The 21,895-nt window shown below is 41.4% G+C and overlaps 1 protein-coding gene across 1 annotated transcript in view; it reads right to left on the bottom strand.

The window, feature by feature from the left end:
• NKAIN2 (sodium/potassium transporting ATPase interacting 2) overlaps nucleotides 1-7,130 on the bottom strand; it is a 981,240-nt gene extending 974,110 nt beyond the window's left edge. Inside the window, exon 1 of the mRNA XM_019479579.2 lies at nucleotides 6,407-7,130. Coding sequence (XP_019335124.1) covers nucleotides 6,407-6,460 — 54 coding nt within the window. The 5' untranslated portion in view covers nucleotides 6,461-7,130. The remainder of the gene's footprint in view (nucleotides 1-6,406) is intronic.
• Between the last annotated feature and the right edge of the window lie 14,765 nt (nucleotides 7,131-21,895).

Genomic DNA, 21,895 nt, shown 5'->3' with positions numbered 1-21,895 from the left:
TTATTTTTAACCCAGGGTTTTACTAACCTAACAGGCCTGTTGCACATTTTCTTCATTGCAACAAAAGATGTTAGTTCTTTGAATTCTAGCACATGTCCTTGACTTAGGTCATCTCAACAACTCCTCAAATGCATTCTGTAGTATTATACAGCACCTTTAAAAACATGCATCTTTTGAAAGTCTGCTGTTGGTAAAATTGTGTGTGCTTCCTTCTCAGACCTAGCAGGAACAAGCTTTTTTTTAAAAAAAACAAAACAAAACAGAAAGAGGCCAGCATGTTTGCATAGGTCCATTCTATTTTGTTATCAAAATTAAAACAAAGCTACAAGCAGAATATTAAAGGAGAAATATTTGGTTTTACCACATCCAGTTCTGTAGGCATCCGAAAACTGAAATGCAGGTATAATTCAAGCAGCAAAAAGAACTGCTTTTGGAAGTTGCTCTATGGGTTTGGACCATCACAAACCTCACCATCTCCTGCTTTAAATGTAAGGCGTTGACCTGGCCTTTCCTAGCATAAATAATAGCAATATCTTTTATAATATATGTATAAACAGACATTTCCAGACCTGAGTACTCCATTGTACACGCTTTTCTCCTGAACAAAAGGATGAAGAAAAAAAGTCATGAGTAATGTTAGTCACATTACTTAATGCGCTATTGGAAGATATTCAAATACTCCAGTGATGACTGAGCAAAGGATAAGAATCTATATAGAACAGAAAAGTAAAAATTAACTGCAGGGTAGTTATTACTTGGGAAACAACCCTGCGCATTTTATGATTTTGCTCTGCAAGTGACCTCCACTCTAACCTGGATAGACCTAGCTCCCTGGAGGATTGGTGATAATTCAATCTGTAAAACATTCAGACATGGGCTTTTCTTAAACAAGGACACTAATGACACAAAATGGTGCCAAATCATGTGAGGCAGATTTGTGATACGAACTAGAGATTGGCAAGATCGCTGTTCACATCTGAGGCATCAAGCTGCTGTTTAACCTCAGCTTCAAATATGAAACTCCTACAAAGCATGACAGAAACGAAAAATGTCCAAGTAATGATGATTTAAAATACCCTATAAACACCCTATTTGAGACAGATAAAATTAACATAAAGATTGCTTGCTTTTCAAGTTGAAATTAGTATGTCATATTTCTTTTCTTACATTCTACAAAAAAAATGAACACTAAGGCACATTTGTTCTTTAAAGAATAAAGCTCTGTTCTGTGGGTTAAAATGTGTCATTGTTTTATAATTTATGCCATAATGGTAAGAGAGCATACTGTAAGTATAGAGACAAGTTCTGTGCACTGTAAATTAGTTGCACCTCTGAAAACATCCCTAAAAAGCATGAAAGGCATATGGCAGATATTGCTTACCAGTTCTAACTTTATCATTTCTCATATTTGAATGTTTCCAAGGCTTAATTTTCATTAGAAAAATGCATGCACACAGATGCTTATGTAACTAAACATGTGTTTTTCTATGGCAGTATAACAGATAAGTAAAGAAATTACCTCAATTGATGCAGTTCCTTAAATAAATTTTCTTTGCACTCACTTTTGTAACCTCTGGGAAAGCTTGAAACTGAAGTGAAGTTTTTTAAGTGCACTGTCAGAATTTGACCTTGCATTTGATTGTATTTTGACCATATAAAGCACAGATTAGAATTATGGCCGACATTTCCAAAATCTTTATATTTATTTTTGGGTGCCTAACATGGCAAAAAGGACTAGAGTTTTAGAAACCGTTTGAAAAAAAAAATCAGGCCCATTTAAGGTGTGTCAAGTTGAACACCACTCCAAATCAGCACTCAAAGCACTCAATTAAAAAAATGATACAGTTTCTGTAAAATATATGTGTATGTTCTGCGATTTAAATTACTGAGCTATGCATTTATTATTTTTATTACAATTTTGCTCAAAGCAGCAAAGAAAAATGTAAGAGGATTTGCACCAAGAGACTATAAACAAACATGGTACATAATACAAAAATGCAAACAACAACATATATAAAATAAGAAATACTGCAAAAAAACCTGAAAAGTCTATTCATGTATTTCCCACCTGGCAGTGGGAATCTTTCCCTGATAACCAAAAGTGGAATGTTAAATATTCTGCAAAATGTTATGTTTTGTTTTAAAGCCTTGCGAATATGATTTCTAAGTTTGACAAAATGAAATACTTAATTTCCAGATGAATCATTCAGTGTTTCTGTCATTGTGCATGCTTTTCTAACCAGTAACAGAAGGAAACTAAAAGGGTTCTGACCAGTTGCATTTGTGCTCTTCAGAACTTTATGCACAGCTGTGAAACTTGCAACAAGCATTTTGATGTCACTTTGGAAATGTCTAAGGAACAGCATAGACTGAGCCTATTACAAAAAGTGCTGGGACAGAAGACGCAAAAGCAAGGAATAAAAATGGATATTGAGGAAGAAATGAAACAGTAGAGATTCCCTTTCAAAGCACCTCTTCCTTGGATGCACAGTAGGAGACAGCAGAGACCCAATTCAGCCATGATATATTCTTGGGTTTCTTGAAGAAGACAGAAAGATTTTAATAACTTGTAAAAATTAATTGGTATATTGAGGGTTTTTTTCCATATACAGAGTTAATTAACAGTTTAGTCTTGACATCAGCAAAATTAGCTATCACCTGCTATTAATTTCTCTTATTGGTTACAAATGCAGAAGAAAATGAGCTGTCAAAAGTTGTTTTCCATAGCACATGAGAGGACATATGTATATTAATAAGCAAAGTAGCACTGATCAGTGGGCCCTTGGGAGCATAAACTCTTCCTTCAATACTTTGATAATCTGATGATACAGTGGCAGATGCTGCAGGAGTAATACATGTTTAAACTGCACTTATGAAAATAGTTTTGTTTGTGCAGGTGTACTCTTAAAATTATCTGTGTAATTGAAAAATTAGCCTTTACTGTCCATCTCTAAAATTACCCTCTCACATATAAATAAGCTTGCAGCAACTTTTCTAATCACCTACAGTATAACTTAATAATATTATATTTCCCAAATCCTGGAAAAAAACACCCAGAACAAATCTACAAAGAAGCAGAACACCTTCTCAAAGGAAAGTGGGAGCAAGAGACCTTGCCATTATTAAAATCCCAAATATTCTACCCCTTTAAAATATATTTGAAAAAAAATTGGCAATAAAATAACTACTACTAGTTTAAAATGATACACAGATAAAATCCCTGACATGATTATCAACAGGGAAATGCTATTTCATCACATTGTGCTAGATGACTTTTCTTCATCCTTTGTTTTTTTTATCTCCATCTGCATTACCATGGCTGCTAATTATAGGCAGGATCCTGAAAACATTTACTCTAAGTGGCCCTAACACAAAGTTGTAGCAATCAATCAATCAATGGAAGGGAAGGCTTGTTCATTGGAGTGAAGGTTGGAAGACTCATGACCTATGTCAATCTGACGGTGCACAGTTTGACACATGACTTTTAAAGTGCATGAAAAAAGTATTCTTCTCTATCCAAGTATATTTCTCATTTGAAGGAGTACCCTTGTTTTAAACTTATTCAGGTGTTTTGTTTTTTTGGCAATGTCTGTTCCTTTCTTGTGCAGTAATAAATGTTATTCTTTCAGATTTGCCTTACAGTTTAAAATACATGGATTCTAAAAGGTTTTTTAAAGCCATCATAGTATACAACACTTATGAAGATTCCATATAACTTGATATATTCTAGGTCCAAATTAATAATAATAATACAAAATAAAATTATAAAAAACGCTAAAATCAGTTTACGAAGACCTCTGCATTTATCATCCCTACAGGGTACTTTTTTTGGGGGGGGGGGGAGGGGTTTGTTTTGTTTTTTAACAATGAATTGGCAAATGGGCTTTCTTTCACAGCCTCTAAAACAAAAATGCTTTAACATCCATCCATGATTCACTCACAAGCTAGAGTTTGTTCAAAGTAATTTTAAATCAACATTTTGACCATAATCAAAATATGCTTTAAACCACGTTGCCTTTGCCAGAGGAAAAGAAAAGTGTGGCTTTGAAACTTAAAATCGATCTGGAGAACTTCAGTGATGAATTAATATTTCCAAATTGCTGGGGAAAGGTTACATTCCTACAATTCCACTTACTACAGACTTCTACACAAGTTTTTTTTTTGTCATTGCACAGGAATAAATCAAGTCTCCTAAGATACACCAAAATACAAAGGATCAGATAACTTCTGTGCATAACAGCATATATACAAATAGAATGCTTGCCAGAACACAAAAAGATAAAGGATTGATTACAACTGATAAAAAGACAACAGACATTTGTGTTTCAGCTCTACTAATAAACGTTCTTTTTGTTGTACTGATTTATAGATTCTGGCCTCTGAAATTTAAAGGGTTTTTTCCCTCTTCTGTAGTCTTCTTAATACCTGTCTTCAGCAGAAGAATTGGTGGCAAAGCTGGTTGCCATTGATACCAATTCACGTTTTCAGCAAAAAAACAAAAAACAAAACAAAAAACTATTCAATAAGGGGGGGGGGGGAAATGTGAATTATTTCCTCCCTGCTCAAGGTTAAATCTTTTCACCACATGTTCTATTAGTGCACGTACACTTGGGCAACTGAAAAATCAAAGACAGAGCTTTTCTTTTCTTTTTCACCTTTAACTATTTTTAATCCAACCACATTTCATTTGAAACCTATTCTATCCAGGCAAACAACAATCATCCAGCTGAAAACTCACATGCACAATACAGAAAAGGCAAGTTCTTTAGCTTTCCAGCCATTCATTCTTGAACAGGTATTCACTCTGAAGAATATATTCGCCTAGTCAACGGCGCTGGCTAAGCAAACCTAACTTGAGCATCTGCTCCATTCTTGCAGCTCTGTGTGCACTTTTCTAAACTCAGTCCACACTTCTTATGCGTGAGAGCTGGGATCACAAGATATGCCATATACTCTCTCCCTCTCTCTTTTTCTTTTAACTCATGACAAAGCAATTCTAGGATATATTGGCCACTGCTCCTAATAGAAGTAGAAAACTACCTGCAGGAAAAAACCCAAATCAGGTGTAACACATACATACACACCTGGATGGTAAATCACACACATGAACACCCTCATACCTGGATGGTAAACTGGGAGCTAGCTGTACATCATTCCCAAACTAGCCCTGTGCCAGCCTTCCACTGAGTGCTAACTAAACCCCCACTGGCTGGAAGACACCGCACGCACATGCACACGCACATGCACATGCACACAGATGGTAAAATGGGAGCTACCTGTGCACTATTCCCAAACTGGTAGCCAGCTATGCACCATTCCCAAACTAGCCCTGCCAGCCTTGCACCGACTGCTAACTGAACCCCAAGGCATTCTTGCATGCCGCTGGCTTCTTTTCTGTTCTGTCCATGAAGAGCACAGACCAATGCAGACATTTCCTCAGCCCAAAGAAGAGGGTTTGTACTCGAAAGCTTGCGAAGAATTTTTCCAACTATTTGAGTTGGTCTATTAAAAGACATCAGACTAACCCAAAGAACCTTGCCTGACTAAATCCCAACACACACACACACACACACACACACACACATGCACACACGCACCCACCCACCCACCCCTGGATGGTTAACTAGGAGCCAGCTGTGCACCATTCCCAAACTAGCCGTGCCAGCCTTACACTGAGTGTTCACTAAACCCCGACACATACATGACACATGACACACACACACCTGGATGGTTAACTGGGAGCAACCTGTGCACTATTTCCAAACTAGCCCTGCCAGCCTTGCACTGAGTGCTCACTAAATCCCAACACAAACACCCCACCTGAATGGTTAACTGGGAGCTGCTGTGCACCATTCCCAAACTATCCCTGCCAGCCTTACACCGAGTGCTCACTAAACCCCAGGACACACACACACACACGCCCCTGGATGGTTAGCTAGGAGCCAGCTGCACACTCTTCCCAAACTGGGAACCAGCTGTGCACCGCTCCCAAACTCGCCCTGCCAGCCTTGCACCGAGTGCTCACGAAATCCCAAACGTTCTAGTTTTCTGTATGTCCACTAAATCCTAGCAACCCCCGTCACACCCCACACCCACTGTCACATCTGCCTGGTGAAGTGGGAGCCAGCGGTGCCGCGCCGCCCTGCCTTGCCCCGCGCGCTCCCCGCCGGCCAGCCGTGCGGAGGACGCCGCGCACCGAGCGCACTCCACGAGTTCACCAAGTCTCCACTTGCGCGAGGAGCCGTGCACCTGCCCGAGCTCCCTCGGACCCACCTGCACCCCCAGACACAGCTCAGTACGAGTCGCTGCCCCGTCGTGCGGGACCCCAGGCACGGGACGGCGCCGGGCTCCCCGGGAGAGGCGCCCCCCACCCCCGGCGCCGGGAGCCGGACCCGCGGGCACTTACCAGTTGCATGCCACAGAGGAAGAGGAGCGAGCACCGGCCGCTGCAATACCCCATGGCTCGCAGCCCGGTGCCCCCCGTCGGGCCCGGCCCTCTCCGGTCAGACGGCGGGAGAGGCCAGGCCGAGCTGCGCGGGGCGCGGGGGGCTGTCGCCTGCTGCCGCCGCCGGCGCGTCCCGGCGAGCGCCGGGCATGAGGAGCGGCTCCGCGGGGGCTAGCGGCGGCGGCCGCCTCTGCAGCAGCAGCAGCAACAGCAGCAACGGGGGCCGCTGCCTTCGCTCCGCCCGTGCCAAGCGCGAGGCTCCCGCGGCGGCAGCTCGGGGCGGGCCAGCCCCAGAGGCATGGGGGCTCCCAGCTCCGCGCCGCCACCAGCCAGCGCTGGGGCAGGCGATCAGTTCATGCTTGGGAGAGCGGCTCGCCCGCGCCCCCCTCCCCGCCCTCCCCTCCTCCGAGGAGGCGGCGGCGGCGGCGGCGGCGTCTCAGGGCTCAGCCGGGGCTTCGCAAAGGCTGCAACTTCTCCATGCAGAGGCAGCAGCGAGGAGCCCGGCGCAGCGGCGGCCGCGGGAGACAGAGGAGGAGGAGGAGGGCGGCGCGGGAGGGAGCTGGATGCTGCTGCTGCTGCCGCTCAGATGCATGGCAGGGCTGGCTCACGGTGCATGCCTGCTGCAGCCCAGCGGGGCGGAGGGCAGCGCCACCCCCGTCCCCGTCCCCTCGGCTCTGCCTCTGCCTCTGCACAGGGCTCGCCCCCTGCACCCGCCTCTCGTGGGCCGTCCCCGCCCCCCACGCGGGGCAAGAGGCAGCCGGGACACACACATGTACACAGGCACACATATGTATCACATACACACACGTATCTTTCTCTCACACACACACACACATATGTATCACATACACACGCCCCAGCACCTTGGAGGAAGCGAGGGGAACAGCTGGGCCTTGTCCCCGGCCCGGGGCTCTGCCCTCCCCTGACGGGAGAAGGGGGAGGGGGCTCCGTGCTGCTGCCTGCCGGGGGATGCCTGAGCCGGCTGGGCTGCCCTCTGGAGCACCTCCTTTGAGGGCCAGTTGGGGTCTGTCCCGCATGCTCTGCTCCATGTCCCCACTTGGCGCTCTTGCTTGAACCTCTGAGCAGCACTCCCAGCCCTGCTTGTTATGTTATTTGTTCCAAGTAATCTGTTGTCCCCTTTTCCTATAGCCTAAGGGAAGTCAAGGAGAAACTTGGTGGGCTGGGCCCAGCTACTTAAAGGCCTCCCAAGCACCTCAGTTAGGACAACAGTTGACCTTTGCTTCAACCCCCCACCCTCCAAAGGCAATAGAGGGAGGAAAGAGGTGCCTGGGGGCTGAGGGGACACACAGGGGGGCTTTGTGAGTGGGTTCAGAAGTGCCTGGCCTGGGTCCCTGGGGGCAGGGCAGGGGAATGAACCCAGGGGCCCAGCAGGTGCCAGGTGGGAGATGGGGAAGGAGACAGGGATTAGCTTCAAGATCCTTGAGGGGCCAGTTCTGCAACAGAAGAGACAGGAGACACAAGCAGCCGAAGCTACACAAGGCAGATCCTCACACCCAGGCCCTCACAGCCCAGTCTTCCTATTGCCCTGATGAAAACACACAGGACTTCTGGCTCACCAGTCCACTCTGTTCTCCCCTTGCTCCATAATATCAAGCCAACTCAGTCCTGAAGCTGCTGCAACCATTGGGGCACCTTAGATGCTGTAACAACCTTCCTCTACTCCAGTGAGGTCAGTTGAGTTGCTTTGCATCACTGGTGATTCTTGGGGTGGAGTAACCTAGTGGCCCCATACCCCTCTCCAGGTATGGATGGCCATTGGCTTGCAGGGAGCTCATTTGCCCTTTTTCAGTCCTGCTGGGTGTCCCTACACCTTCCTCACTCAGGCAAGCCCAGCATGGGGCGTGGGTTTGGTCATCAACAACCTGACCATGCAACAGGCAGAACTGATTTACATGGTACCAGATAGCAGACCCAGAGAGGCCCAGCCTGACAAGGATTCCATAATATGGGGCACTGGAAAAGTAGAGCAACATCATTTCCAGCCTTACTAGTGTTACCCTCCACCCATGACTGTGGGGCCATCTTCCTATCCTTCATCTGGTCACATCTCCAGGTAGTGTTTCACTGAGCAGTATCCACTGGCTTTTTGGACTCTAGATGCTGGCCAGAGTGTGTCCTCTTGGAGCATTTATTAACCATTGACTTCCACTCCCACCCTGGTTTTCACTGTTGTCCCCCAAAATCTGTTGATGCACAGTAGTGGCTCCCGGTAATAACGGGATGGACGAGCCAGTTGTTTCTTTCTGGGCTCGTGCCCATGATTGCATGTGCATCAGATAGTCCGGCCTTACTAGTGCTACAGCCCTCCTTACTTTGGTACCAATCTAGGAATCTCCATTTCTCCCTTTCCGTACAGTTCTTGGCCAAAACTAATCACCTGGTGCACTGGGGTCAAGTGCTGATATTTCTGATGTCACTCAAAACTGTTTCAAGGCTGCTGGAAAAAACTTTAGACTCCGTATGTTGTACAAACTGTTATGGAAAATATTTACCCTTTCCTGGTATGTTCCAATCTTTTAAGATTTTGAGAGCATCCAAAACATGTAAATTAAGTTGATGGGTAATAATGACAGCATTATGTCTATTAAACAGCCAAGAGTCAGTAAGAATGCAGAGACATTTAATTGTTGTATCATCAAAAGTACTCAATACATTGCTCTAACCCAGGCATTTTTTTTTGGCTGAGTGTTTCATTTTGATCATGGAAAATGGATTTTGGGTTACTTTTTAACCTGAAAATTGAGGATTTTTTTTATCAGAGACAACCAGGATGTCTGCTGCTTAATGATGTTGCTTTAGCAATTACACCAATAATTATGAATTGCAAGAATCTTGCTAGATTTACTTTAATTTAGACAGTAGCTTGTAAAGGGGATTTGGAATATAATAGGATACTCACTGTACATAGCTCACTGACTCCATAAAAACAGACACTTTTGCACTACCAAAATCATAAACCTACAAGCCAAGGGAAACCATTCAGTGTAATAACAGCCACTGTAGTCAGTGAGTACTGACACCTGTCATGTCACTGTGGTAATTAACCTTTAAAGCAAAACTAAGTCAACAGAAAAATTATAGATCAGGAAAATAAAACAGAAGACACTCTGCAAGAATCCCAAGTAGTTGCCCTCATTACAGGTGGGAGACAGTGTTCAATTTCAAATACAAAACTGGCCACCTGTCAATGAAACAACTATTCCATCAACAGTGTCATATGATATAACCACGACTGCAGAGAGAACAGAAGACATGAAAGCCAAACCAAGGCAACTCTCTTTCTGTCTTTCTTAAGGACAGCAAGAATATGACTGATAAAAGTTCCTGTGTTAGAAGAAATGTGCCAGTAAGTTATCATGCAAAATGCTAAGAACAGCAAGCAGAAACTTAAGGTTGTACATCCACTTCTGGAGCTAAGAATCCCATTGCAGAGCAAACTATTTTCAGAGCTAGAAATGGCCCAGTGATAAAAACACCATCAAAATTCAAGCATAGTATGCCTGATAGGAGGCAGAATAATTCGCATCTACTGGTGGATTCAGGTCATCTATTCTGACCATCATTCTTGACATCTCCAAGTATCTGTTTTATTAACTGATGGCATTAATTCACAGTTTTCTCTTTTTTTTTTTTTTTTAGCTTATATTCAACTGGAATTTGATAGTAGTTTTTTTTATTATTATTATTGAGAGGATGTAGTGGTAGCCACTAGAACTTCTGAAGACTGAAATTGTCATGTGACAGGGGCATTAACCTTTGTGACCCCAGCCCAAGTCAGAAGACTGGAGTCAGTTGTCTTACTAGTGCTTCTCTGTGTTAAACATTTATTACAGTGTCAGCTTTCTCAAATGAAAACGAAGGCAATAGAGTTCAGAATACCATCTGGGGAGAAACAGATAACCCCTAACCTCTTCACTCCTGCTGCTCTCCAATTCTGTAATTATCACTCTTTTCCTTTTCCTCCATGTCCTCTCTCAGGGCAAATTTACACATTACATGTAGCCTATACTAAGGGCACTTAAATGCGAATGTCCACACGTTAAAGCTCATTAACTTATGCTAAGTGCCCTCTGAGCATCTCAAAGTTACATCATGTCAGTAGAGGGTTAATTCTGGACGGTGCTACCTATAGGGTAACTTCAGTCTGTTTCACAGAGATAAAACAAATAATTTGCAGTCCTCCAATATCTCAGGATGCACTGTACCCAAACCCTCCCCCAGCAGGGAAAGAAACTAGGTATCCTGTCTCTAAGCTACATCCTTGCTCACCAGCCCTCTAGTGGCAAGTCAGAGCTGTGCGCAGGCAAGAAACTCTTAACCCTTAAGATCCAACTGCTCACAGCACATTTGAACTTTTAACATTGCTTAACATTGCACAATTTAATATGGCCCAAATGTAATGTGTGTCTTCACCCTTACAGACCTCTTCCTTGATACTCTTGATACTCTACTTCTTCATTTTTGCCTTCCTTTACCTTTCACCTCCCAAGTCCTCAATTTATCTTTCTCCTTTGCTTTTTTCCCCATTGTTTCTCTTCGCTCTCATTTATCTTCATCCCCTTATCCTTTCTGACTCTCATGTGTCCCTCTGCACTTCATTTTCTTCTTGTTGTCCCTACACTTTCTGAGGCCCACTTCTTCCCTGGAAGCTCTGTACTCTGTTGCTTCCTACCACACAACCTTGGACTCTGCTCCCTTCCTCTGCATCTGTTCTCCTTTGTTCTTTTTCTAGTCACAGGTTTCTGCTCTCATGTGAGATGTGATTCTAGGGAAAAAAAAGACACAGGTATCACCCTCCTACACCACTGCAGTATATATCATTATTAATCTTGACATGTAAATTGCCCCCCAGGGAGAGTTAAGCCCTTGATGAGATGGTTGGGAGGAGTTCCCACCTTTCTTTCACCCATGGCCCTAAACAGACTTAATACAGCAAGGCTTTGCTTTTGGTTCAGTTTGGAAGATTTGGAAGCAAGCATAACAGCTAGAAGCTATATTATACAAAAATAAAGCTTTCACTAGGATGAACCTCAGTCAAGAGGGCTATACCACTGGTCCTCACCAGCACATCCATTGTCATGGAACTCTCTCCTATACAGTTTGTGTCAGCCATAGTGGGAACATTTTGGAGGAACTACTAGGCATATACTCTAGGCTTTCCCCACGCTGGTCTGGATTCATTCTAGAGAGCATGCAGTCTAGTGCGCAGCTATGGGGATGGGTACACATACCTTTGGAACCATCTGTATAGGGCAGCAGCTGCTGAATTCTAATTGTTAAGTATGGACAAGCCAAGAATGATTCAAATATAGCAAAATTGCTCCAACTTCAATTCTGGATCAAGCAACAGTGTGGTTTTAATACATTTGTATCATTCCTGGCTTGTCCACACATAACAATTGGAACATAACAGCTGCTGCCCTTTTGAAACATTCCCCTTTGAAAGAGCTCCAAACCTAAGTGTGTCCATACCTAAGCCAGCTGTTCACGTGTAGCAATATTGCTTTTTAGGCTTATAATTAATAAACTTAACAAAAAGTCTATTGTATGTATTCTGTAAGTCATTTTTCAAATGCTCATACTTAGCTAAATGAAAACCAATTTCCTTTGAAGACACTTTGTACCCTGCTCTTCAATTAAGGTTATTCCATGCAGAAATGTAACCAGCATATATTAGTGGCTTAAAGATTTGTCACAAAAGCTGTTAAAAGAATGGGGAGAATAAGGCGGAAGTATATTTTTCCTTACTTCCCTTGCACTTAGAAATGCTCGTACTAATTTTACTCATATTTCCAAAATTCATCTTTGGGTAAAGGCAGATTTGGAGAAGTGTCACTTCTAATCTTTCAAGGGAATGAATAGAAATGAGGGTTATACTAGAATCCATTTAGCAATCTTAGCTACGGTGGATGCTACAGTGTCCTCTATAATATGTACATACATGTGAGATATCCTGCGCATGGTATGTTACCAGTAATTTGCATATGAATGAGTATTTCATACATGTTTAAGTTTGCCAACCTATCAGTATAATGGCTATCTAGTCTGACACAAGCGCTGGAAAATAAGTATAGATAGCTGTCTATTATATCCATTCTAGTTTCAACCCCATTTTAGAGTGTTTGGTAATTTATAAAATTGCTATCAATGCTAGGGGGGAAATGTCATTTCAATTTAACTAATGCACTTGTTAACATCATAGACCTTACAGTGTGTATTACCTGGGGGGAAAAAAATCAATGATGAGAAAAAATGTGATTAATTTAAAGCATAATAGAAAATTATTCTGAGCTTAAAAACATTTTAGCAAGAACTGTATTCAAACCTGTAAAGCTGTAGTAATCTTGAATTATTTTTGAACCTCATCCCTACTATGAAGATTGAGTGTCAGGTGCTTTTTTTTTTTTGCCTGCAGGATTTCAAGACTTGATTGCCCAAATGACAGTTTACTTATTTTACTGTCACATACTTTTGTGAAATGCCATAACAAGTTGATTACAGGTTTCACATTTTGCATAGTGACAAAATCGTCTGTCATATAATAGTCTGGTGCCTGAAAGCCATTTAACTAAGCAGCAGTTTTCTGCTGAAAATAATGATATTCTGAGTATTACAATGGCTTTAAATATGTAAGTTTCTTAAACCAGACTTTGTTTTAACTAAGTGGCAAGTCCTATATTATCTCATTTACACTTAATTTTAAGGCTTATAATATTTACCAAACAGAACTTGCTAGAAAGTGATACAAATAATAACCAGGATTGGTCTGTCAGTAAAATGAATGGGCAATGCTTTGATGGGAAGCCCAGTGGCACTCTTGGCTGCTTGAAGAAGGAAAGTGGTGTCTGCTACCAGGCCCACTTTGGAGGATCATTTCAGATTACCCAAGTCTTCCACATACAGCCTTCTAGTTTGCCTTTTCTGGCCACCCAGAACCACCTGGCCATTGGAAATGAGGCATCTCCATGTTAACTCTTCACACTCCTGCTGGCTGCTGTGAAGGGATAGGGAAGAGGAGGGGTTTTTATCTTCTCACCCAAAGTTCAGTTCCTGATAAAATATGCAGTTCCTTATGATAATATGAATGAACTTGCTTAATATGTGATGTCCTTAACTATTCATTTCCTTGATTTTGAATGATTGTTCTTCTGTAAATAATGTGATAGGAAACTACACTGTTATTTCCTAGCAACCTTGACTGGTTTCTGAAACAACATTTTTTTCTTTTGGGAATTTTGAATTATTGTTGTTGTTTTTTTCTATTTATTTATTGTAGTGTGCAGATAAGTGAGGTAAATAAACAATTTTTCAAAAACGGATATAAGTAGGAAAAGGGAAGGTCACCAGATCATTAGATTAGAAGAACAATCTAACAATCACCCTATATTTACTAGATAGGTAACTTAGCCATACAGAAGCACAGCAAAGTATGCTACCCCCATCCCACCCCACTGTGACTGCTCATGAAAAGTAATATCCAATTAAATGTTCTACCCAAGTCTCCAATTAGGCTCCCAGCCAAAATCCATTGTTTCCACCAGGCTTGGACTAGGCCCCATAATATGTACACCACTTGGACACTTGAATCAGCTATTAGATAAAAGCTCTAAAAAGCCCTGCTGAAGTGTACAAGCTATACAGATGCTGGGCAGCCCGATCAAACTGACGCAATTCTTCTTCCAGTAAAGCACTGGCTTTTTTTTTCCACGTCTGTCAGCACCATCTTCAAGATACTAAAATGTTCTGATTTCATTGTCCATTTGCAAAATATGATTAGTAACAGCAGACATCACAGGGAAGCATGACTCCCTGGAGAGAGTGGCACACAAGGCAAGGGTGACCCCTAGCTGCTGGCATTGTTATGCATTCGTAGGATGACTAGAGGTTGGAGTAGGACATTTGAACTCCTAACCTTAATGATGTAAGGACCCATTTCTGAAAGCTGAGCATGTGCAGTGAGTCGCTTGACCAGTACCTAGTTGTTTGTTTGGTAACCAGGGGAACTGTGGTGGTTAATGAGTTATTATGGGCTGTTGGGATAGTTTGATTTGCCTGGTCCTAGCTGTGATTGACTTTGATTAGCATTGATTGAGAGAGTAATGACTGGATCTGCACGTGATTGACAGGTGGTGTGGTTCGGGCGTTATAAAGCCTGTCCAGTGTAGGGGCTGGTGCGACTTTTAGGGGTTGTTGTCAGAGCTAGAGCTCACTGAGACCTGCTCTGTCTCGCACTCTCTCTCCATCTTTTGCCTTGTGTGTGTGCATGTGCAACTGATTTAGCATTTGAGTCCTTGTGTTTGTGGAACCCATCGTCTATTGACTGTGGAGCATGGGAGAACAGCGTGTATGTGGGACAATGTTCGGGAGCACCAACAGGAGGATCCTGATCGCCGGAGCGCTTGCCGGCCGCTTAATGTCTTCTGTGTGTCGCATCAGTCAGGTAAAGTATCACCTACCGCTTTTCTGAGGTGTTTAGTACCCACCCGCGTGTGAAGGAACAGCATAGAAATACTCAGGGGTGTGAAGGTGCAGAGCAGGCCTCCCTGCCTATCAGCTCTCTAGGGTGATAGTCGGCTGCCTTGGCTGACAGGCTGGCATTGGGTGCTTTAGCTGTTCTATAATTTAACTGCTTATAGTACTGTATACTGTGTCTCTATACTGTTGCGTTTGGTTTTGTCGGTTCTTGTCTTAATACACTTGTTAAACTTTCCATTGGTGTGGGGTTTTGCCTGGTATTTTGCACCTCTGGTCGGGGCCGGAGTCAGTTGCCAGAGGGATTTAACTCTTTCGTGTCCCTCAAATCTAATAGGGAGGTTGGTAAGATAAAGAGGCTTAACAACCCTCTGTGTGTGCTTGAGAATGTAGGTGGGTGCCTGAAGTGGTCTATGGGGTTCTCTGCTTTATTGTGGTGTGCCTGCTTGCTCTATTCCTCTCTCTTCACCATGGCATGGCTGGCTGGCAATAACAGCATTATTTTACCTCTAGTTGATGCTAAGGCCTGCTTGCCCAGCTGTATGCCTCCCTCCTTCCCTCTCCCCTAGTGACATGACTGAGTAATAATGTTTTTTGCTGAATTAGTGTTTTTTCATTGGTAGATCTTAAAGCATTTTACCAGGTGGGTGAGTATTGTTGTTTCCATATTAAGATTGTTTTAAATACAAAGATTGGGACCACTTTGTATGGGAAAAATCTTTTGTCATTCAAAGTGATTGAAAGGGTAGGTTACTGTTACTAGATTTCTATAAGCCTATAACCTTTAGCAAGCCACATAAACATTCTGCTCCTCAGTTGTCTCCTGGAAAATGAATTTGCTCAATCTGTCTAAGGTAAAGTAACACATAGGTGGGATCATTTTACTTAGTCCTGGAGTTACCTTTCAGGTTTGAAAAGTTGCCTTGACTGTTTTGAAGGCCAATGAAAATATTCTCTGTCAGCAGGTTTTCTCTTTTCCTATCAGTTTTGTTGTCAAAGAATCATGTCTACATTTCCATTCATGACAATTTCTTAAATGCTTTACAATTCCTGTCCAGTATTAAAATGTACTGATATTTCAGATGTTATGATTTAATGTGACTTTGGTTGACCAGATTGAGAGACACAGAAAAAAACCTAGTAGACATTTTTTTAAAGAGACATTCTAAATTTTCTTAATCTTGTAAAAGACTCAGTTTTCAGAAAGCATTCTAATTATCAGTGAGACTCAGAATTAAAAATTGATAAAACATGAAGATAGTTTATTGTTGTTCTTGCTGTTATTTTGAAGTTAAGGTGGCCTTGGAACAGGAGTGATTCTCATACTTAACTACATGGCTTTTTTTTCCTGTTAAAAAAACCCCACATACCACCAAAACTAAAAATGGACCTTGGTTCTTCAATTCTTAAATCACTGTTTTTTACTGCAAAAACTAAAGGGAGCACTGTAAAAGCTGTCAGAAATAAATATACTCTCAGTTTTTTTCTGAGGTTCACCCTAGCAATAGAGGGTAATGTGCTCATACATACAAAGATACATTGAAGTCAATGATAATTATATTACTGCATTCACAGATGCATAGCTTTTAAAGCTGGAAATGGTCACTATATTCATTTAGGGTATAAACAGATGTCTTATTTGGAGCAGGATTAGCTGGGATGTGTCCTGGCACAGTTGATCAGTTTGATTGGCCTGTACAGATATTGCCAGGGAGGTTATCCTCCCCTCCCAGTTTGATTGTCCCGTACAGATATTGCCAGGGAGATTATCCTCAGGGTTGGATCCTTGCTGTTTCCAGGGCTTCAGGGGTCTGATCCTGAAGCATAATGGCTGCAGGTGCCATGCTATGATGTGTGGCATGGCAGTGTGATATGCATGCCATGGGAATCTCGGGCAAAGTACCCTATGAATGTTCTGACCCAGGGTACAGCAGCAAAAATTGCCAGCCCCAGGACTCTCTGATTCCCAGGGCATACTGAACTAAGACCCTGACATCCCAAAACATCTGCCCGGGGCAGGTGCAGAGTGGGAGCATCCCTGGGTTGCCTATGTTCCCCACCATAAAAAAACAGGCATCAGCCATAAAAAGACAACACAAACTATAACTCAGAATCATCACACATGAATCTGGGCATTTCTGGTACAACAGAGGGCAAAGACATGCTTGCTTGGGTTTTGTGCCCCCATAAACATTTTTATGGAGGCACAAAGGCAACATCTGTTTGCAGCCTTATCCAGACTTCCAGAATTACACTAGCAAAACAGTCAATATTTTCCATTTGTGCACCTAGTCTTGACTAAAGTCCTAAAGGAATGGAGAATCCACTGAGCAGGTAAGTTGTTCTAATTACAATACTTCTAATGACACTATTTTTTTGACAAACAATCAGAATCCTTATCTATTAGTGACCTGTCCTCTTCCTTCTTTATCACTCCCCCCTACCTGTATGTCATCTCCAGACTTTCATCAGTAATTATCAGTTCAATATTCAATAGCATAAAGATAAGAAAAATTTTGCAAGCTCCCACTACATATATGCACAAATTTTCCACCATTTACGATGACTTTTTGATGCCTATAAACCACATTTTAGTAATTTGAATGTGTATCATGTTGTTTTTCTATTGTTACGGGTTCCTAATCAAAGTGTTATGTACTACTACAAATCAACTACCCTAGATGAATCTAAATAATTTTCATAAACAGTATTACCTTGGTCAACCAAACTTGTAATCTCATAAATAAAAGATAGCAAGTTAGTTTGACAAGATCCATTTTCTGTAACCTCATGTGGATCAGCATTAATTATATCATACTCCTTTAATTCTTTATTAATTGAATCCTATATCAGCTGTTTCTACACTTTTCCTGAGATCAATGTCAGGCTGGCAGGTCTATAATTACCCAGGTTGTCCCATTTACTCTTTTTAAATATTGGCATAACATTAGCTTTCTTTCACTCCTCTGGGACTTTTCCAGTGTTCCAAGACTTATTGAAAATCAACATTAATGGTCCAGAGAACTCTTTGGCCAGCTTTTCTAAAGCTCTCCAAGAATTTTTTATTTGAAAATGTCTAGTTCTAGTCTCCCTGAGTTACTGGTGGCATTGAAATCCTATGTGTACATCATATGTTTTTTTCCCAAAGACAGAAACAGAAATATTTATTAAACAATACTACCTTTTTATGATGGTACTGACACTTTTATGATTTCCGTGAGCTAATAGAACAATGTCATTATCAGGATTCCATTTCTTCTTAATATATTACAAAACAAAACAAAACAACTCCTCTTTTTATTTACCTTACTTCTTCTGACAAAAAAATGCATTTGGTATGTGTTTGCCATTTTAGCATTGCTTTTTTAGTTCATTTTTATCTGTCAATATGAGGTCAAATATAATATATTTTATTTGTTTTGTTTTCAGCTTTGTGAAATTGGTCCTTTTGAAGAACCAAATCAATATCTACACCTATCTCTTACTGGAGTGGACTTTGTTCTGTTTACTTTCAATAAATTATATGAAGTCACAATCATCTGAACCTAAGCAACAACTATTTTTTTAGTTTTGTGATTAATGATTCTCTTTCTATCAAGGTGAGGTTTAATACAAAGTTACTCCATCTTGAATATGTCATTTTTTTTAAAAATAGGAAATTATTATCTCTAATATTTAGAAACTATACAGATGTTTCAGTATTGGCAATATAAAGCTTCCCCTTGCCCATTCATTTTTCCCTGCTACCCACTCCCCAATTTTAGCATAAAGAGCCAGTTAACCTGCTCTCTACTGTGACTTTCATGGGTGACTGGCGCCGCCTTAGTTGAGGGGGGGGACACATGCTCCCCCAGCAACCAGTCAGTAATCTGGGGGGAGGGTCCCTCTGCAGCCGATCTTGCTGACCAGGGGCAGGACCCCCCACGGCTGATCATGAGGTAATCAATCACTGCGGCCACTTCCAGAAGTGGCTCCAGCCACTTCTGGGAGTGCCACAGTGCTCCCACTCCCTGGTGCTTGCAAGGGGGGGCACAGCGCTCCAACCCTGGTGACTTGGTGGTCTACAAGAGGCACCATTGATTATTCTGTTCTTTATCTCTTAGAACAGTAACCCATAAGGCTTCAACACCAATTGTTTCCAAACTATCAGTGACTCACACAGGTAATGCCATTTATGACACAGAGTTGCACTTCGTATGCACTTTCTCTTACTTGGTCCTTCCTAACTAGATTATGACCATGGTAAACATAACTCATGAAGCAAGGTTGAAAGAACTAGGGTTATTTAGCCTGGAAAAGAGAAGATTGTGAAGGGATTTGATAGCAGTATGAGCCCAAATTAAGGGATTTACAACAGCCAGGATGCCAAACGGAAAGGAAGTAGAAATGCTCCATGGAATTAAAATTAAAATTTTAATTAAAATTAGGAATATAATCCCCAGTTGTCTGGCTCATATCTGTGAGTGTCTGGATCATATCAAGGTTCACAGCAGTGAAATCCTTCCTATAGTTATGTACATAAGCCATTCTTCTCATATAACAGTTCTGGGGCAGGATAACATGTCTTTCTTTCACCTAGCAGTCAAGGTAGTGGGTTCACTCCAATCTTTACCTAAGGAGATTTAAATCCAGAAATTCACTATTCACGAGTGGTGTCTGTCCTTTTCTGAGATGAGTAGTTTGGAGGCATGCCTCATGCACCCCTGTTGAAGTTGTTATTTTGCAAGGAATAGCCGTTGAGTCAGGACAAATAGTGTAGTTTAAGCATTCTCTTGGGAAAGAGGGGGACCTGGGTTTTTGTGTCTGTTTCAATTGATTTTTAAATATTTTATTAAAAGTAAAATAGTTTTAACAGAAAAGATTGAGAGTTCCAGCATACACACACTCTAGCCCACTCTCCCTCAGAATATAGTCTAGAATACCTTTACAGCCCATTGTTTAAGGCATGTTCCTGAAGATGTAAAATTATTTGAGCAGTAGAAGTCATGAACCAGATGAGAGCTCTAACCAGGTGGGTATTAATAGGCAGATAATCCTACCTCCTCCAGCAACTCTGTTTGGTGCAAGGCCTGCTTTGGCAGGTGCATTTTACTGGTTCAGGCTCAGCTGATGCAGTGATGCCTAGCTTGTAATATCCTTCAAGACTTAGCTATGCTTAGGTTTTGGAATGATGTTGTAGCCATAATGGTCCAGGAAGTTTGCAAGAGGCAAGGCTTTTTTGTGGGTGAAATCTTCTGTTGTACCAACAATTGTTCCTGCCTACTGCAGGAGGACTGGACCCAATGATCAACAAGGTCCTTTCCAGCCCCTAACAATCTATGAATCTATGAACTATTGGGAAAGATTTGGAAAAGTTTTAGAATGCAATGCATTCTTCAGATCTCTGCAGGTCTTTTCTTGCCTAAGTCTAATGCAGTTGGTACAATAATAGATACTGCTACAAAATCTTTGCTTCAGAGGTATGCTTAGCTGGTCAGTAATGTCAATAATTGAGTGGTTTTATCTATGTGCAGCAGCATAGATTTTCCTAAATACCTAGGAAATTTTAATGGTGAAAATTTAGCTGCACTGAGACTTGGATGTATACAGGGTTGGGCAACAGCTGAACAGGGATTTTGAGGATCTAAATATTGGGCCTGCACATGTAAATCCTTTGCTTATTTAGCCCTTCCTGATTAGATCAGTCTACCTGTCCCCTAGAAAATGGGCTCCCCTTCTACTGAGAGGAATGCCATTGCCTCTTGCCATAGAAAGTAAGCCAGTATTTCACAAAACTGAGACTTCCTTCCTTATATCACTTACTTAGCCAGCACTTCACTTTAACAGTTTTCTATCTTCAGTCTTCCTTCATTAGTGGAATAAGAAGAATCTCTGAGAGGACTATTTATACTTTATTATATTTATTCTCCTTCAACAGTTTTTAAGTCTCTTGATGTTCCAGGAAGCAGTTTCAGGAATGCCAATAACCTATATTCTGAACTTCAAAACCCTAGTTGCACTTTGTGCCTTGACTCCAGGAAGACAGAAAACTGTTCTGTTTTCCAGCTGTCCCTTGAAGAATAATCTTTCTGTTCATCTTAATAAAGACTTCCCTACAAGGACCATCTGTTTTCATTGGATGCTAATTTTCTTTAATAGATAACTGACATACAAGATTTGAAGGAGATTTACATCTAGATGTAGCACTAATATGCTACCATTGTACCAGGAGACATAAATGTTAGATAGATGTGAACATTTTGGTTGAATAATTTTCAAATATTATAGTTATTATTATAACTCAGAAAGAATTTGATAATTTTATTTAATTTTTAAGAACCATTCTCCATTTCCATCATAGTAATGGTCAGGTCAAACAATGGCCTGGGTCAAAATTACAAGGAGAGACAAAAGAAAGTTCTTATAATAGAAGTTGGTGATGATCAAACGGCAAATAAGTTACTACCTTTTCAAAATGTTTTCGAGATAAACTTTTCCACTGGTAACATTAATTTACCAGTGAGAACTGAAGTTATACTAGGCTTTGATCTCTCATTAAGGCTCTTTTTTCTGTATAAAAATAGCTTCCTCAAATGTCAACTGATTGTTTTGAGACAAGCAATCTTTAATTTGCCTTAAAGGCTTACAGAAACTTTGAATCCCTGTATTAATTGTCTCATACCCCATTTAACCAATCATAACCTTTTTCTCATTTAAATCTTCTCAGAATTAATGTCTGATATGTACTTTACAAGATGCAAATATAAATTCCTATATAAACATGTATGCAAGCTTAAACTGAGTAACCACTCAATATAAACTTTGTCTTATCTCGTTTCTCATTTTCTTTGTTTATGTTCCTTTTAAGTTATGTTTAAAATATAGATTATAAACTCTGCAGAGCAAGGGCCATGGCTTTTAATTTCCCTCTGGTATGTTTAGCCCACTTTGGACACTGGAAATAAATACATTAGTAAG

Source organism: Alligator mississippiensis, chromosome 1 (assembly GCF_030867095.1).
Source record: "Alligator mississippiensis isolate rAllMis1 chromosome 1, rAllMis1, whole genome shotgun sequence".
Lineage (NCBI taxonomy): Eukaryota > Metazoa > Chordata > Crocodylia > Alligatoridae > Alligator > Alligator mississippiensis.
The sequence above is the reverse complement of the archived record's forward strand: the minus strand, read 5'-3'. Positions and strand labels throughout refer to the sequence as shown.